Source organism: Cyanistes caeruleus, chromosome 2, assembly GCF_971803275.1.
Source record: "Cyanistes caeruleus chromosome 2, bCyaCae1.hap1.1, whole genome shotgun sequence".
Taxonomy (NCBI): Eukaryota; Metazoa; Chordata; class Aves; order Passeriformes; family Paridae; genus Cyanistes; species Cyanistes caeruleus.
In genome coordinates this window covers 73,377,106-73,395,526 of record NC_141702.1, presented here as the reverse complement: position 1 = coordinate 73,395,526, position 18,421 = coordinate 73,377,106, and the positions used below count along the sequence as shown (strand labels likewise).

Here is an 18,421-nt window from a genome sequence, read left to right as displayed (position 1 = left end):
TCTTATTCTGGTCTTGCTGATCTGATTGAAAACCAGACCGTGACCTGTTTTTGTAGTTTTATCCTCTCCTGTGTCATCTCAAGGCTTGATTTCAGTGCCTTTGTGTCCGTAACAATCTCCCTCTGAAGGACAGAGCTATTCAGAGCAGTAACACCGCATGTGCTTTTGCTCCATTAGAGATACTATGTGGGCCCTTGCATTCAGTGGGTAAGGAGGTGGAAGAAGGGAGAGTGGAAAAGGCAAGCTGCCATGACAAAAAAATTAATGTAGGCAAGAAAACTTGATGGAGGAGGAACATTTTGAGACAGTGAAAAGTAAGCAGAGATGGAGTCAGTAAGTGTGAGAATCAATTCAGAAAATCTTGGGAATCTTTTTTGAAGGTAAAACATAATTGACTGACACAATAGCAGTGGTTCTCAAAATTTATTACTTCCAGGATCTTACCAATTGTCAAAAAAATGAAAGTATCTTTCTTTTTTTGTCCAGTCTATTTTGTTGCCCAGGATGCCTAAAAAGATACATTTCTGCTAACAAGGATGTTTATATCATATTTTTGTCTGTTTGCTTTAAAGAGAGCAAACCAGAAAAATTATATTAACCCATCTTCCACCTCATGTCCTTTCCCCAGTCCATTTCCACAGCAAATTTAGGGTTAGTCTTCCATTAAGGTGCATCTTCTCTTTATGTTCTACTTCAAATGCTCCTGATAGCAGCATTTCCATCCAAGCCAGATTTTCCTGTGGCTAACTGAACAACTCAAGAGTTTTCCCTGGGGAACAGAGGAGCTGTTCCACATTCGCTAACCCGCATACCCCAAGACAATTTGGCTGCTGGACAGACAGTGCTGGGACTGGGACATGGATTGCTGGCATACTCAGGATCCTTGGTTGCCCTGAGCTGATCTAGAGAGACAGGGCTGCTCTGACCCCCACATCTGCAGCTCCTGAGCAGACTGACATATGATGTGACAGTACTGAAGACCTTGCTCATGAGCAGAGAGCGGAGACTAAGGGTTAAAGGACCTGGAGGCACCTGTGTCCCCAGTGGCTCAGGTGACAGGTTGCTAAATACCCTGCTGAGGTATTATAGTGATCCAGGATTATAGGACAGGATTATATAGACATTATAGGTCTCTCAGGTTAAAGGCAGCTGGTTCCAAAGAATATTTCTCAGGCAGCTGGCCTGAGAAAACAAGTGTTAATTTCTTGATGCCTGTAACTTTAGTACTGGAAAACAGGAGGAAATTTGCCTTTGTAATTCAGAGTTAACACATGGACAAAAAACTGAAAATAATAACTAAAACAAAGCTTACAGGAATCATAATATATGAACAGTGTCTTCAACTTATAAGAGTAAAATAGCACTGACAGAGAAAATATTTCCAATAAAATGGTCCATTTTGATGGTTCTGCATTTTGGGAGAAAGGAATATAATTTTAAATTATTCTTTGTAGGCAATTTTAAGCAATCTTCCAAGTCTTACCATATGATTTTGATTTGATACTTTCTCATGTTTTATTAATCTTAGGTATAGGTTTGCTGAGAGTCTAAAATCCATTTATGAAAAAGACACAAGGATGTGGGATTAGTGGAGTCAATAGCAAGCCAAGTTGAGATCCACTGTCCAGGTGTCCACTACATACATGGACAACTTTTCCAGTTGCCAAATTGCACTTCATTAGTCACCACTTATAAATATTTCAGGAAATATCCTTTACGGGTCTTTTTCTGGTTTAATTTAACATTTTTAATCCTATTAGTTGTTGTCCCAATAGTTTCTGTTCCTAGTATCAATTGCAACAAAGACCATATTTTCACTACTATTGATCTCCATGGAGTTTTGCAATGCCAAAAGGGGTTAACAGTGTAGAGTTAATCAGTGACTTGCACCTTCATCCCTGAGTCAACACCCTGTCTTATTTATTCATAGCTTTTCTGCATTGTGGAAAGACAGCCTGTGTCTCTTTGGGAAGACTTACACAGGGATACAGACATGACCAGAAACAGCGAAAGGATCATTGAAGTAATGGACAAATATTTTTCAGAGAGTGACAAGATGGCCCCAGAAAACATGCTGTTTTCCTACAGAGGTATTTTATACCCAATTACAGTTAGCAGCCCAGAGACTTTGGAAGCTCTGGAATCCTTTGAAGCCAGAAGTGATGATGTGATTCTCGTAGGCTATCCTAAATCAGGTAAGTATTTTCTTGATCAATAGATAAGTACACAGTGCTACAATCCAGAAGTTGATTATTCAATGCCATCAATTAATACAGCAATAATTCCTGAGAAAAGCTTATGATGACATCAAAGAATCATGAATTTAAGCTGTAAGGCATATCTAGAGCTGAAATACTACAGCCCCCTGCTCAAAGCAGGGGAAAGACCTAACCTCCAAAGTAAGGTTTGGTTGCTAAAACGTTTAGCAGTCCAGAAGGGTTTTGAAACTTTTATTTTTACATCAATGCAGTTAGACAGCCCTTGTTGTGAGAGAGTCTCTGTCTTCATTATTACCTTCAGTAGTGGAAGACTGTGGTGAGAGTCTCCCATGCCTTTTTTTTCTCTTTATCCAGCCTTAGCAAACCAAGCCAATCAATGCAGTTCATTTGCTCCAGTTCCCAGTAGTTTCATGGAAGTCCAACAAGACTTTCTCCCAGTTCTCAAAATCATTTGTGCTTCAGCCTAGGAATGGCACACAGCATTCAAATGGTGAACTCAAGAGTGCCAGCTAAAGCAGGATAATCACATCTCTTGATATTTTGACCACACTTGCTAATAAAATAAAGTATGTTGTTACCTTACTCCCTGCAAAAGCAATACAGGGAATATATGCTTCCAATCAAAGCAGAACTGCTGTTTCCATATTTTTACTACATTGCAGAATGCAGGTGATTCCCTTGTATCTAAAAGGAGGGAAAGACACAAATGCCACAAGGATTTTTACACATTTTTTCTCTCATTGTGAGCATTTCAGACACCTTAATTTTTTTCCTATTGACTTTACAGAAATCTTTTAATATGTAATTTGCTGAAAAAGAGGAAGCTGATCCTTATCACATCACCTTTGTGTATAGCCTCTAGAGCTGTACCTAAGCAGAAATGGTTTATATGTGTGAAGATCCACCTAAACACTGAAGGAAGTGATAGTTGAAAACTGAGATTTGGCTCACGGAACCCAATCCTTCACCCACCGGTTCTCCCAGGCTGTCGAGGCCAAGACAACTAAGTCTGGTGCAAAGAAGGTGTCAGAAGCGTGATGGTCTGGTGGCTTTGTTGGTGATCCTTCTGCTGACAGTTACAGAAGCCTAGCTGGGAATGGTGAATGAGGCCAAACTGTGTCAATAATTAAGAGACCATAAAGTGAAGCTGGTTGGGAAGAGGGAACAGAGTTCCCAAAGACAGCTCTGTGGAAGAAAAGCAAAAGCAGCCAAGAGATGACTCAGCTGGCCCAGTGCTGGGAGCCACACAGCTTTTGAGTAGTTTCCACAGGGAGTAGTGTGAGGTAACCAAAAAGTATCAGGGTTGAAAAGAGCAGTAGAGGTCTGTTTCTGCTTCTGCTGAGGGATATGATGTGATTCTGAAGCAAGCAGGGTAGCACTTCACAGTATCTGCTTAACACCTCTTCCACCATTGACCTTAGGCATGCCCTTGTCGATTATTAAACAGGGCCCTGATTTAAGCTCAGCTGGAAACTCACGGCTCAACTCAGTGGCCCCACAGGGCCACACTCTATTTCACCTGCAATGAGATGCAGGATGGAAACAGAGGAGTCATGGGTTGAAATAAACACAAGTAAAGCAAGAGCTATGTGTGCAAAAAAAGCAATGTAAGGAATTCATTCTATCCTACTGGCAGTCAAATGTTCAGCTGTCTTCAGGGCTCCATCACCTATGACAGTGGTATGGTAAGACAAGTGCCATAGCTCTCAGCATCTCTCTTTCCTTCTTCTTTCCTCAAATTTTATTGCTGAGCATGGCTACATATGGAATAGCATACTGTCCGGGTCAGCTGGGATCAGCTGTCCCATCTATGTCCCCTTTTAATTTCTTGTGCACCAGCAACCCACTCTCTGGCAGGTCAGTGTGAGAATCAGAGAAGGCCTTGACACTGTGATTACTTCCTAGCAATAACTAAAACATCACTGTGTTATCAACATTGTTTTCAGCACAAATTCAACACATAGCTCCATACCAGCTACGACGGGGAAAAATAATTCCATTGCAGTAAAAACCAGCACACACACTTGTTTAAAGTACAACATTGAGCCAAACCGGTTCACTTGAAACCGATTTGACAGGATACCATCAGCTGCGTTTACATGAAAAAGTGAAGTTGAATGGATGTCCTTTACCCTTTTAGGAACCAATTGGCTTGAACAAATGGTGAAGGAGTTGGCAGATGCCAAATATACAGAAGAGGAAATGAAAGAGAGAATAAATGCTGAAAAGAAGCTAGAGACATTTCAGCGTCTAGAATTTGGGGATCCCGGGATATATGAGGTAAGCAGGAACCGAAAATACTGTCACTGTTCTCCCTACAGGTAGTGATAGCTGAAAGAGAATGGCCTCAGAGGTAATGGTCTGTGAAGTAGCATGTGCTACTGCCTCTGGTGTCCCAACACAGGGGCCTCAGATGGGAGACAGGGCTGAGAAGGCACAAGGTTCTCCTGCCATAGGCCCAGTGAGTTTGATTCGTAAGACCTTTTTCTTGGGTGTCCTGTTCTTAGGCCTGTGTCATATGAAATGGTGCTTGGTGGCAGAGGTTGGCAGAAGCCTACACCACCAGTGCATCCCTGTGGGTTTTCCAAGGGATAAAGTACTTCTCTGGTCTCACCTTTTCCTATAACCCACAAGTAATGAATAGGCACAACTCACTGAATAAGCTACTTCTGTCTTGTCAAATTTCTTCTCACTTTCTTTAAAGAGGATGAAGCAGCTTCCTTCCAGAAGAATTATAGTAACTCATCTGAAACCTGATCTCCTGCCTCCATCCATTTTCCAAAGCAAGGCTAAGGTGAGTCTTCTTGCATCACACTGCATAAGCTTTCCACCGTAATTTAGCTTTCTTCTGTGTGAGGTGTCTTTTCTGCATTTTCACCTGAGCTGATCAATACACAGCCACATTTTCAAGCTTGAAGATAACAGGTCTATGTGCCAAGGCTGTGAACAAACATCCTCTCCCAGCAGCTGCTTTGCTGATTATTGGTGGGCTTGTTGCTGAGTGTCACTGTCCTTTCAGATCTCCTTCAGAAAGATGCTTCCAGGTTGGTGGCAGAAAACTGAGCAAGGCAAGGAATAATTTGACTGGTTTAACTTGCCTTCAAAACCAGGGTACCTGTGGAAAGCCCACCACAGATTGGGGCTAAGATAGTCTTAGATGGGAATAACTGCAGAGACAAGCTAGGGTACATCTAAAGACTGTTTGTGGCTCTTTTGTTCAGTAGATCATGAACTCAATTCTCTGAATTTGAACTAGGTCAGAAGTGTCTTGAGGAAATTACTGAAAAGCTTATTATTTTTCAGCCTGAAGCTTACATTAGCTACAAGTGATTTGCCAAAGCTCTAATTTCTTACTCAATGAAAGGGATTAGACCAGAATTGTATGGTCTGGTGAATTTTAGTGGACAAGTAAACTTGCAGACAACAAGTTGGGTGGGAGTGTCAATTTGCTGGAGGATAGGAGGCTCTGCAGAGGGATTTGAACAGATAATGGGCTGAGACCAATTGTATGAGGTTAAATAAAGTATGTACTGGGTGCTACAAAATGGGGGTCACAACAACCCCATGCAGCACTAAAGGCTGGGGGCGGCGTGGCTAGAAATCTGCCCAGTGGAAAAGGACCTGGGGGTCCTGGTTGACAGTGGCTGAACATGAGCAGAAATGTACCTGAGTGGACAAGAAAGCCAGTGGCATCCTGGCCTGGATCAATAACAGTGTGGTCATCAGGACCAGGGCAGTGATTGTCTTCCTGCACTTGGCACTGGTAAGTGACACACCTTGAGTACTGTGTCCAGTTTTGGGCCTCTCACTACAACTAGGACACTGAGGTGCTGGAGTGAGTCCAGAGAAAGGCAATGGAGCTGGTAGAGGGTTTGGAGCAAAGTCTTAGGAGAAGCAGCTGAGGTAGCTGGGGGTGTTTATCCTGGAGAAAAGGAGGCTCAGGGGGAACCTTGCCACTCTGTACAACCACCTGAAGGGAGAGTGTAGCCAGGTGGGGCTTGGTCTCTTCTCTGTGTGATGGCTGACAGGACAAAAGGTTGCCTCAAGTTGCACTGAGAGGGGTTTAGATCTGGATATGAGAAAAAATTTCTTCATGGAAAAGGCTGTTGAGCATTAGAACTGGTTGCCAGGGAAGCGTTTGAGTCAGTGTTCCTGGAGATATTTAAAAAATATGGAGATCTGGTAGATGGTTTAGTGATGGACTTGGTAGTTCTTTGTTAATGGTTGGACTTGATGACCTAAACGTTTCTGTGATTCAATGATTCTATGTGATATGTCAAGAAGATGGCATTTTGGTGAGTCAAATTATGTGTTTTCCTCCTCTAGATCCTTGTGCTAGTTCGGAACCCCAAGGACACGGCTGTCTCCTACTACCATTTCTACAACAACCTACCACTGCTGCCGTCCATCGCCTCCTGGGATGAGTACTTTGCAGACTTCATGAATGGAAAATGTACTTTGTCCTACCTCCTCTGGCATTTCTCCTACCATGAGGGGCATACACAGGGCCCTTTGCATGGGAGTCCTTCTGTGACATACTTTAGCAAGGCACTCCCAGAACAGTCAGACAGGCCCCTGTTACGGCAGAAATGGACTACCATAGAATCAGTTTTGTCTCTCACTTAGAATGGAGAGATCATGAGAAAGCTTTAGCCTGACTTTTCTATTACCGAAAGAGAGCTTGTGGTTTGCTGTATCAAGTGGCCAGGCCTGGGCCACTCTGCACTGATCTCAGGAGAAAGAACAGATATGTTGAGCTGGTCACCCCTTCACCATTCTAAAGCCACACTTAGAAAGCTGTCTGGGCTGACTCCTCTGATTTGGTTACGGGCATGCAGTGGGGACTACACTAGACTGTTATGCCTCTTCTTTGTTTGCAGTGGCCTGGGGATCCTACTTTGACCACCTAGTGGAATGGAACAAATACATTGACAATGAGAACATCATGACAATAAGCTACGAGGAACTCAAAGAGGTGTGGCATTTCACCCAGCTCTTGAGGGATTTTCTGTGCATCCCCCCATATTTTGTATGGCTGTGGGAAGTAGAAACTCTTGGGGCAAGTCTGTCTGCCCCTTTAGAAGGATGTGCCTTCCTGAGTTACTCATTTATGTTTGGTGGAAGCCCATGGAGGTTAGGAGGAGGATAACTTTGCCTATTTGTGAAAGGAGTTTTATCTGACAGAGGCACAGATTTTGGGAAAGAAGAAAAGGCCTTGAAACTGAGGCCAGCATGTGTAGGTTTCCTGGCCTGAAGGATTTTCTGTTACAGCTCTTAGAATTCCTTGGTGACATTGTAGGAGACAGCTTCCCCTGCTGGGCTTCCCACAGGGTGCTGGCTCCATGCCACAGTGTCAAATCTTTTAGTTTCACCTCTGTGCTATGTTCCTTTGGGCAGGACCCAATACTGGGGATGAAAAAGATTGCTTCTTTCTTTGGATTTTCTCTGTGTGAGGAAGATTTTTCCAGAATTGCCGAGAAGACCAGTTTCAAAGCTATGAAAGAGAAATCAAATGAAACCCATGGAAAGTTTGGGGATGCTCTCTTCCGGAAAGGTAAGTCTCTGCAAATGGAGAGCTACCTTCTGAAGGAGAACTTCAGAAGGAGTTTTGAGTATGTTACTTTACTTAGCTGCGAACTCATTGGACTGTCTGGGCGAGTTCTCTCCTGTGGTGTCACTTGTACAAAGAGCTTCTGCTGTTGACAGGATTTGGGGGCTGTATGTGAGAAACTTACCAGAGTGCCAGTCTTAAAGTCCTCAGTCATTGCCTCTGTGTTGCTGCCTTTTTCTGTAGCAGCCCTGCTTATTTAGGTGAGTGAGGTGCAAAGGTGTGGGCCAGCGCTGGTGAGGTTGTGGCTGTGCACCAAACCTTCCTGGGCTCTGTGTAACTGTCACTCAGTGTTGTGGTGCAGCTGTCTCCTGTTGTTCAGGTGATTATGTGATGAGGCTGCACATGTCACTTCATGAAAGTCACCTTTTGGAGGAGGTGTGCTAGTGGGACAAGACTCTATTGAACCTCAAGGGAATGCACTGCTCACTGCTCAGCTGGCCTCAAAGAATCTTCCTGTTACCTACTCAGCAAGAACTTTATATGTCTCCTCTCAATGGACATGTCAGTGGTGGTCCCAGAGATGGTCTCTCACAGATGTGGAGCCAGGGTCAGAGCTCTGGCAGCTTTCCTGCTCCTCACAACCTCAAGAATCTTTTGTTTCTGAATACTGTGAGCATGGGCTTTTTAAAATCCTTTTCTTCCACCACTCTGTGGAGGAAGAGGGATTTAGCCAGTCTCTGCCACCTACCACAAAATTTTCCCCTTCAGAGGAAGTAATTAAAAAATGATCTTTCCCTTGTGATAAAACCAGATTCCCCTCTTTTCTGTGTAAAATCTTCATGAAGTCACCTTGTAAATTTCCTTCTGGGGAGGGAGCACTTGCAGGAAGCTAACTAGCAATGCTCCCTGCTGTCTGGCTACAACCTTTGCTTCTGATCTTTGATACCTGTCCTCTCCCAGGCAATGAGACCTCTCAGTGCAATAAATATGAACCTTTCTACCTTGCATAATCAGTGACTCTGCCCCACTACTGCCTAGATAGTATTTTCTCTCAGGACCATCTAATTTCGGTTTTTGGTACTTGTACACAGGGGTTGTTGGAAACTGGAGAGACGTCTTCTCTAAAGCTCAGAATGAAGAAATGTACCGGAAATTTCAAGATTCCCTAGGAGGAACAAAGATGGCAGCAAAGATAAAATATGATGTCTACTGCAAGGACTGAAAATAAGCAGATGAATAGCATGACAGCAAGTCATGCTCCAAAGGTGATTCTCCAAAGATGGATAGTCCCCATTTTTCCTTCCCATGAGACAAGAGAGAAACCTCTCTGAGAACTACCTGGCACCTCCAAGGATTTGGCAGGTAATTCTTAGCTGTGTCCAGGGTCTAGAGCTTGTGCTTTGATTGATGTAACCAAATAAAAGGTGTGTATACCTCAAGTGAATGGCTGGCATCCTTTCAGGAGGGAGATGGTACACAGACATCATAGCACCAGTCTGGAGGCATCCCTGTCTCTGCTTCTTGGCCTGAAATGATGAATGAGGCCCCTGCAGGACTTTTTGGTGAGACAGAGGGATCAACACAGAGCCTCTACTCTGGCACAGAGTGGACTTGACATGGATATATGGTATGGGTCTGAAACACCAAATATCTGTGTACAGGTAGAATACAGGTCTGGGTTTAGATCCATCCTAACTACCATGGTGTTGGCAGGCTAGAAAGGACTTTGACACTTTGGCATACTTCATTCATACATTGGTGTGGCAAAGGGTGGAACTTCTCAAGTTCAAGGAGCCATGAACTCTTAAGTAATGAACTGCTATATGCTTTCTGGAGTTTTTTGCTCCTGTTGGACTCCCTGGGAAGGTAAGTGGCTAGTAGGAAGAACAACCACAACATTCAAATGGGAGGACTGAAGGAAAGAAGCCCCTTGATGACCCTAAGCTAAACTAGCTAAACTATGAGAGTGGCATTTATTTGAAAATAAATACACTTATGCTACACAGGTGTGTTTTCCACACCCTCCTTGTTGATGTCGATGTCCTTGCTACATCTGTGCAGAATGTGTTGCATGACTCCTTGTCACAACCAGTCTCCTGGGGAACAAGAAAAACCAAGGAGGTGTCTGGCAAACAGAATTCGGTTCCTTGGAAGAAGGATTCCTCTGCCATATTCCTAGATAGATTTATGAGCAGGACTCTTACGCTGAACTAAGGTTAAATACTGAGCAACCAGCAACCACAAATGTAATTAACAAAACTGGGAAATTGTTAAGTCCTTGTCAAAGTGCTGACTGTCCCAGCACAGCTCCTTGGGACTTCCCCTACCCTGCCCATGGCTCAGGACTCCATGCCAAGCCCTGCTCCAGGCTCTCAGCCCCTGCTCCAGTGATGCCACAGCAGGGCCAGGCTTCAATTCCTCACAGTCTGCCCTGCCTGGCCACTAGCCCTGCCAGGCTGGATCCATCCACAGACCCACATCCTGGCCAATCCTCAGCCTATCACTTGCCAGGAGAGTGTCCGATGCCTGGGCTGGGGCTGCCCAAGTGCCCCTGGCTGTTGTGCACCTGGCTGGAGAGTAGGATGTGCTCTGGCCAGCATGCCCTGTGTCCACTGTCTGTGTGACAGGGATAATCACTGTGTGAATCTGCACAGTGATGGAGATTCAGCTCTGAAGGGCCACTCAAAGCCTGCTTCCCAGGCAAATTTTCTAAATGTGTGTGCGAGAGCTGCATATGTAAAAAAGCTCTGCGTGGAGAGGTATGTTTGTTTGAGCCTGATGATTCTGAGTTTGTAGGTTTCCATTTTCAGAAGAGTAGGACTTATTCTGGGCTTCCATGGATGAAAAGAGGCAAGAGACCATGTCCTTTAATTTTTGAAATTGGCAACATTTTTACCCATTACTAGCACAGACTATATGATTTACTATATGGTGATATCAAAAGCTGTCTAGACAACAGAAAACACTGTGTAATCTCAGTGTCTGTAAGGAGTTGAACAAGGAATTAAACAAGGGAATAAGCCTGACCAGAAATGGAAAAACAATCACTGAAATATTCAAAAGGCTTTTATTAAGATAGGGAGGTGACATCTTACAATGTGTTGGTTTGTTTTTTTCTTCTGCAAAGATTTTTTGCAGCCTAAAGGCCCTTAGCAGCCCAGAAACTTTGGAAACTCCAAAGTTCTTGTAAACCAGAAGTGATGATGTGATTCTCACCAGCTTTCCTAACATGGGTGAGTCTTTCTTGCTTGATGAATTATTCATTGTTGCAGTACAGAATTGTGTGGCTGCACATAACACAGCAATAATGCCCATGACTGGTTAATGATGACTTCAGATTTCTGTAGAGGCACAGGAGTAAGAGTTGCTCCCTGGAGGAAGGCAGAAGGTGCTTCCACAGGCTTTCTTCATTGCAGAATGTAGGTAATTTCTTGGTACTGGGTGGAGCTACAGGCTCACTTGCCACCCAGATTCTTGGACCCTTTTCCTCTCCCTTCCCACGCCTTTCAGTCCCAGCATATATGTTTACTGGTTACATTCACATTTTTACCAAAACACTTAGAGAAATAACAGAACATTTGAGGGAAAAAAAGAAAAAAAAAAAAAAGAGTTGATATTTGATCTGAATTACATCTCCTTAATTCTCCACTTTTTTTTTCTCAGACAGAAAAGTTATAAAATTATCTTATGTAAATATCATAGGTAATTTAGTGATAATTTGATGTCTGAATTGTAGCATCTCAAATTTCCAACCAATCTTAAAAGAACTGTGTTAGGAAATGCTTATGACTTATTTTAAGTATAATATTGTCAAGATTCAATGCAGTTAATTAGATCATGTGGTGGTGAATTATGGGTAAGCTGAGAGGGATGCAGCCAAACTTTCAGGTCTGCGGAGGGAAAGGATTTCAGACTTTCAAACAACATTTTTCACTGAAATCATTGCAATATGACTTGGGGAGATGAGCTCAGACTCTCTTGATGATTAAAAGGCTGAAACTGGATTTGGTTATTAGGAGACAAGGTAATGGTTGCACAGAAACTCTTCTGAAAACTAGTTTTGGAACCAAAATCATTTTAATCTGTGAAGACTGTTACTTTTGACTTATCCCTCCATTGAAAAAAAATTCTTTTCAGAAATTGATCAATTGTATTTCCTTTGGACAAAAATTGTCATTCTAGGCTGTTTTGGATTTAGCTCTAGAAATACAGTCATCAGTCTTTGCTGATTTGTAAAATCTTATAGTTTCTCATCTGATGGTATCCTAAAGGATTTCCTTCTTCTGACCTCAGTCATATGCTTATGGGTGTATGTCATGGGGTGACTTTACCTTAACATAGCTTTGGGAGCTAAGTAAGTTGAAGCTGCTGGTGACTGATGGGAGCCTTTTCTGCTGACCAATTATCGGTCATTTCTGAGAATTGGCGGCAGTTTTAACCATTCAGAAGTGAGATCAACTTGTGAACACCACCTTAAGATGTAAAGTCAGGGCTCTCTTGTTCTTTTTGGTTTCTGGCATCTGAAAAGGTAGCAAGGCTCTGTCTCAGGCTTCTCCCCCTCTCCAGGCCGGACAAGGCCGCAGAGGGCGGAGGGGGAGAAACGGAGCCGGCCGGCCTGGCTTGGTTTGTAGTTTCTGCTGCTGGACTGAAACCTGACACCATGAACATCTGCAGCTTTCCAAGACTTTAACTCTTTTACTACCTGGATGAGACTTAAAGATTATTCCTTTTTCCCAGAGAGACAGAGACAATCAACATGAAGAAGACATCATAAAAACCATCAGAGAAGAAAAGAGTTAAGTTTTAGATGGGGAAGAGAAAATAAGGAGATGCCTTAATTAAGCTGAAATATTTTTTTGTTATAGCTATGGAAATGGACAATAGTGTTCTGAAAAAAACTCCTTTAATTCATGACAGAGTATATTGGGAGGAATGGAGTGTTCAAAGCGTAGATTTTGAGCAAAAAGCAGACTAGTTGTGGTACAGTGAGGTGCTGGAACAGAGGGGAAGAAGTAATAGTTGAAGATTTGGGGCCGTGAGAGGCAAAGAAAAAACTTCTGTTTCCAGGGAGGCTCACAGAGACAGATGAAGAGAACTTTTGCCTTTGAATAACTCATCCTTAAAAATGACATCCCTAGACTCATTTGACCTATACACACCTCAGAGTGATGTGAAATGAGAGGAGAGGACTGATGGCAGATTTCCGGGCAGCTGGCATCAGAAAAATAGAAAGCTATAACAGGAATAGTTTTCTTGAGAGAAACTCCATAGATTAACAGAAGTAGACTCCTGTTTCTCTACAAAGGCTGATGAAAAGACTCTAGCAGGAATTGGGACTGTTTTAAACACCAAAATTCCAAAGTGTTTTTGTCTCTATGTTGTCATGTGAACAAGGGAATGGTGGGTAGTGGGGGAGAAAGGGGGTTTTCTGGAAGTTTTATGCTGGTTTTCTTATTCTTGTAGTTTTGTTAGTAAACTTTCTTTTTTCCTTTTAAGTTTTAAGCCTGTTTTGCTCTTGTTCTAATCCATATCTCACAGCAAGAAATAAGTAAGTTTTCTAGTAATTTTTTTTAGTTACTGCTTTAAAACCATGACAGTGTAAAAGCTGGAAACCTTATCTATAATGAAAGTCCCTTCCTAAGGCATGCAGTTTTAAATCTTCTTCCTTTGTTTTATTCAGTTTCACCTATAGTTCATGGAACTATCTTTTTCCTAGTAAAAAAAGTGACATTTACAAAGACTAAGAACACACATTCTTTACAAGTGGTGGCTACTGTGGCCTTCACTCATCCCTGCTGAAGACAAATGTTCATTCAAATTTCCTCATGGAGCTGCTCCCTGGCCTCTTTCATCCCAAGAAATCCAGACTTGGATATCTTTAAATTAGCTGTGAAAGGATCTTCAGTTGTCCAAAGCTTAGAGGTGATCCTAACTAGATTTTTTTTTTTTACAGTGGACAAACTATAATCACTGAGAGTACTGTAAATTTCTAAAGGCTACATTAACATATAGCTAAACTAGGAGAGCCAATGTTTCAAATACAGAAATTTTCTTCCGAATGAGAACATAAAAATACAACAGACCTTTCTCCTCACATTCTTTGTCTCAGTCCAGCAGCATTTTGTGGCATTTTGGGTTGCAGCAGGCTCCACACAGGCTGAATATTCCTGCGAAATCTGAGCTCATGGCTGCCCCAAAGGCTAGGCTTACTTCCCTCTTCTGACTGCAGTTGTCTGCTTCTTTTTTTTTCATGAGTTCTTCTGTTTGTTAGACACCCCCAGCTTTCTGAAACAGCACAGAACACTCATTCTTGGTGACAGCAAGCTGTCAGATTGACCCAGCTGTCTTGCACAACCTCACCCTTGGTGTCTCTGGGTCACTAAGAAAGAATTTCTTGCTTCAAAGACTTGGCTTTTGTCATTTTCTGCTTCTTTCAAGCATCTGCTAATATCTGCCCTTGCTGTAGGCTTCTTCCCCACTGGGTCATGCCCTCATGCTCCAGAAGACTTTGCCAGCTCAGGGCTCTCCTTCACCCAGGGCAGGGCAGGCACCACAAGGCAGAGGGGCAACCTCCTGGCTGGCCATTGAAAGGGAACAGGACACAGCACTCTGTGCATGCACTGATATATAGCATCTCTCTCCCTCATACCCAAACAGGGCCAGCAGTGGTTCTAGATATGCTGGGAGTCACAGTCTTTGGGCTGGGGGGAATTATTTGACTTCTTTCTGTAAGGAGAACTTTGGGTCTCAATTCTGTGGTGATCATTTCAGGTTCACTGCATTCCTTCTGGTTGTTTTACCAAGAAAGTCATTCCTTATTTGAAAAATATAGAATTTATATCCTTTCTGTCCAGAAACAGCTTAGTAAGAAAGGTACGCATTCACTAGTTTTTAAAACAATATTGATAATTTTAAAAAATGTTTTACACGTATATCTTCTGAGTAAAATATTTTTCTAAGCCACTCAGTTGCATACTTATGGATTTTTTCATATTAGATCCAGAACATCAAAGATAAACCCATTTACTTCAACTTTTACTTGTCCTCTAGGATAAGTACTTCACATCTTCATGAATGGCAAAGGTTCCCATTCTCTAGAAAGATAGTCTGATTATCAGCACATACACATAACAATAGTTGTAGACAAAGCGTGCCTAGATTTTTGTCAATGAACAGAAAAACAGAATTTGAACTTGTGTTTGGCAGAAACTGCATTTTCTGGCACTGTGTTATGTAGATCTTTCTACCACAAAAGTACTCAAAAACCTTAGCCCTGAATTCCCCCACTCTTGAAATAATTGTCATATATTATTTTTGAGGTTCCAAAGACACAGATGTGGTTCTGCATTGAACATTTCTTAGCAAGAGACTGAACCAGAGTTTAAAGTCAGGGGTTGGTTTTGTGCATTTGGCTTCTCCCCAGCTAATGCACATTGCCTGCTGCAGCTGGAATGTGATGAGGGGAAATGTGGAGGGAAGCCATTGTACCCTCTTCAGTGATTCCTGCATGCTTTCCTACCTACTTCCAACTTTCTGATGGCTGATAAAAAGCAGGTCTGGGCTGCCTGAGCAATGCTTATTTATTAGATAACTTCTCTGTCTGGAATCCTAAGAAAGAGGGAAGGATGGGCTGAAACATCAGGACAGATTGGATATAGTCCTCAGATTACTTGTTGGACAGTATTTCCTAGGCCTTATTTTTTTGAAGACATGTTAATTGTTTAAAACTGTGCAAAGCACAAAATCAGAGCAATCAGACCCATGTTATTACCCAAAGATTTGCATATATTAATAGAAACCAAAAACCATAAAAATATGCTTGTTGTGTATGATTCTCTAAGAGTTTATTAAAGTCCTGGGATCAAAATAAAAATTTTCACCAAGACTGTATGTATCAGTATGGACAGTTTAATTCATTCTCCTTGCTTGCAGAAAATATCAATTACCTATTTTTGAAGCTTTGTTGTTGCTCTTCGTAAATATTTCAAAGAAAAACACGAGTACTACAACCTGCATTAAAAGGAGCAGTAAAATTTTTGAGTGGCAATTTTTTTTGAGGGGAGAAGGGTTTAACATGTAACCTGACATGTTGGTAAAGTAAAAAATGTTGGTAGAATGAAAAAACTCATGTTCAAAAATACAGACATCAAAGGTTCGAGAGGATGTATATGTAGAGTAATACATGATTTTAATTGTACCATAGACATGCATGTTAAAATATTTGAAGAATTCATTCAGAAGGTTCTTCCAGGATTGAAACCTAATAAAGCACTTCTGAGTATCCTCCTGCTAATACAGAAAATCTTTCCTTCATCTTATTCCTCCAGAAACAGTTTACTGTGAAGAAAATTAAATACAGCTCAGGAGCTGGGAACAAGTCAGAATTCAGTTATTTATCCCAGCTAGTTCTGGATATCATACTTCATTGCTCTTCTGTTTCTTAACTCTTGCTTCATAGTCCACGTCCCACAGCTGAACATAAATCTAAAGTTATGAAAGGAAGGTAGCAGTGAAGAAGAAACGCTTTCTCCTCTACCTAAGCCATCTATGCTTTCATGCTGAACACTTTTTTCTCTCCAACACTGGCTTGGGAATTGGCTTGCCCGTGCAGTTGAGTGAAACAGGCATTTCAGTGATGAATATCTATAGTCAGGAAGCTATGAAGAATCAAAAGAGGTGGGGTTAATGCTACTTAAAGTAAAATATATTTCAACTTTTGGTCAGAGTATTACTGAAACCCTGTATTACATGTCATAATGACCCATTAAGATTAGTTCAATGATGCTTCAAAATAGAAACGGTCAGGAAATTGCTGTTCCTGCAAGTGACATTAAAATAATGCATATTTATGCAATACAGTTACAGGCTGTTATTGAAACCAGAAATTTTAAACCACATTTTTGGGGAAAAAAAAAAAAAAAATTTTGCATAAAATTTCTATCAGTCAAAAAGCCTTTCTTCTTGGTAAATATATTGGATGGAGCTCTTGACATATACATTGAAAGGCTTTTAGAAACACTAAAAACTGGGGTTTCAGATGACCTAATTCTAATTAAATCCTTTGGCAAAGGAGCAATTTTACCAACTTTAAGCAAAGAACATACTAAAGAAGATGGGTTTAAAAAATTAAAGCACTTTTTATTACAAACCATGTGTCCAGTGCTCTCTATGATTCTTGGCACCCAAGAATGTATGCGTCTATACATCCCCAGTCTGCTGACAGAATCAGGATAATTTTTAGAGGATCACTTTCTTTCCTAAGTTGTTTGGAATATGCTGGCCATGTATGAATTGTCAGTGACATAATTTTCAAAATTACAGAGCATTTATTTTCTACCTATTTTATAGGTATCAGTAGAGGGTGATACCATGAAATAACTCTTAAAATCGGTCCAGGTGATGTATCTTATGTAAAGATACAAAAGGTGTTTTGGAAAGAAATTTTGCCCAATATGGCATTATTTTTTAAAAATATCCAATATATTGCCATGGAATTTAAATTACAAGACTGAAATGAAGAGTTAACTATAAAATATGGATCCTACAGATGGAATTGAAAACTGCATTGCCATAACATGAAATATGCATTTAGCAAAAGGTTTTAGCTACTGTTTGCATGTGTTCTCTTTTATAGGCCTTACCACAGATTAAAAATGTCTTCTAAGTGTCTTCTTCAAAAAGTCTGAAATACATGGATGTGCTGGGGATGCTACCCCACCATCAGACATCCTGCTTCCTTAGTTCAGTCTCTCCCTGTCCTTTTGGATCAGTTCCCTGGGAAACACACTTTTGGCTCATGAACCTATATCTTCCCAGAACACTTACTCTTTCAAATACAGAATCATAAGCCATGTCAATGAATTCTACCAGAGTTTCCTGACAAGTTATTGGTAGTACAGTGTTTTTCACGTCATTTTGTACCAACAAAATGGCCTTGCACGAGGAGAAACCTCTGCCCACTGCTTCCCTTCTTACTCTGCCACTTAGATTTTCTCAGTGGAGCCAGGACCTAAAGCCTCTTCATAGCAAGCCCATTAAAAGAAAATTGTGAAGTCTATAGTTACAATGCTGGAACACTGCCAGAGGTACAGCTAAAATGTAATTCTGTATAAATTCTGAATCACTATCAGATGCTGAGAATGAGAAAAGTAGCTGAATTCCCTGTGTCTCCTTGACTAGCAAAAATTGAAGCATCTGCTAAGAAGACCAGTTTCCAAGCTAGGAAAGAGAAACCCTCAGAACTACAAAAACATTTGGGAATATTTTTTTCAGAAAGGGTGAGCTGATACTTTTTTGTAGGCATTAGGAAAAAAAATCTATTCCAGTTCTTGGTACTAATAATATCTCACAATTATATAGCTCCTGCTATATAGAAAATTATGTGGATGCACTAACAGAATAGTACCAAGAATCACTGAGCTTACCTAGGCTCAGTTACCTAAAAGTTGGGTATCTAAGCTATTTATCCTGGTATCTTCCTAATGGAGAGAGGTAAGTGCTTGCAGCAGAAAGTTCATTTATTGCTAGATGTCAGTCTTTGTGTCTTACCTCGTGGGGGTACTCTTCCCTGAGACTGATTTGTCCTCTGAGGAAATCTCATCCAAAAAGACCACAATTTATTTACCACTTATTCAGGAGTATTCTATTAAAG

General features: G+C 41.5%; 1 protein-coding gene across 1 annotated transcript; it reads left to right on the top strand.

Annotated features, from left to right (window-relative positions):
• Positions 1-1,934: 1,934 nt before the first annotated feature.
• Positions 1,935-9,209, top strand: LOC111926913 (sulfotransferase 6B1-like). Its single transcript, XM_023923675.2, has 7 exons — positions 1,935-2,195; positions 4,360-4,499; positions 4,924-5,013; positions 6,546-6,672; positions 7,100-7,194; positions 7,617-7,773; positions 8,862-9,209. Exons 1-7 carry the CDS (start codon positions 1,994-1,996, stop codon positions 8,990-8,992), a joined length of 942 nt encoding a protein of 313 aa, XP_023779443.1. The 5' UTR covers positions 1,935-1,993; the 3' UTR covers positions 8,993-9,209.
• Positions 9,210-18,421: the final 9,212 nt, after the last annotated feature.

Excerpts from the sequence above, each read along its gene's own strand:
- LOC111926913 (XM_023923675.2), top strand. The coding sequence starts at position 1,994 with ATGACCAGAAACAGCGAAAGGATCATTGAAGTAATGGACAAATATTTT. Across the intron at positions 2,196-4,359 it reads CGTAGGCTATCCTAAATCAG|GAACCAATTGGCTTGAACAA; the intron begins GTAAGTATTTTC and ends TTACCCTTTTAG. Across the intron at positions 7,774-8,861 it reads GGATGCTCTCTTCCGGAAAG|GGGTTGTTGGAAACTGGAGA; the intron begins GTAAGTCTCTGC and ends ACTTGTACACAG.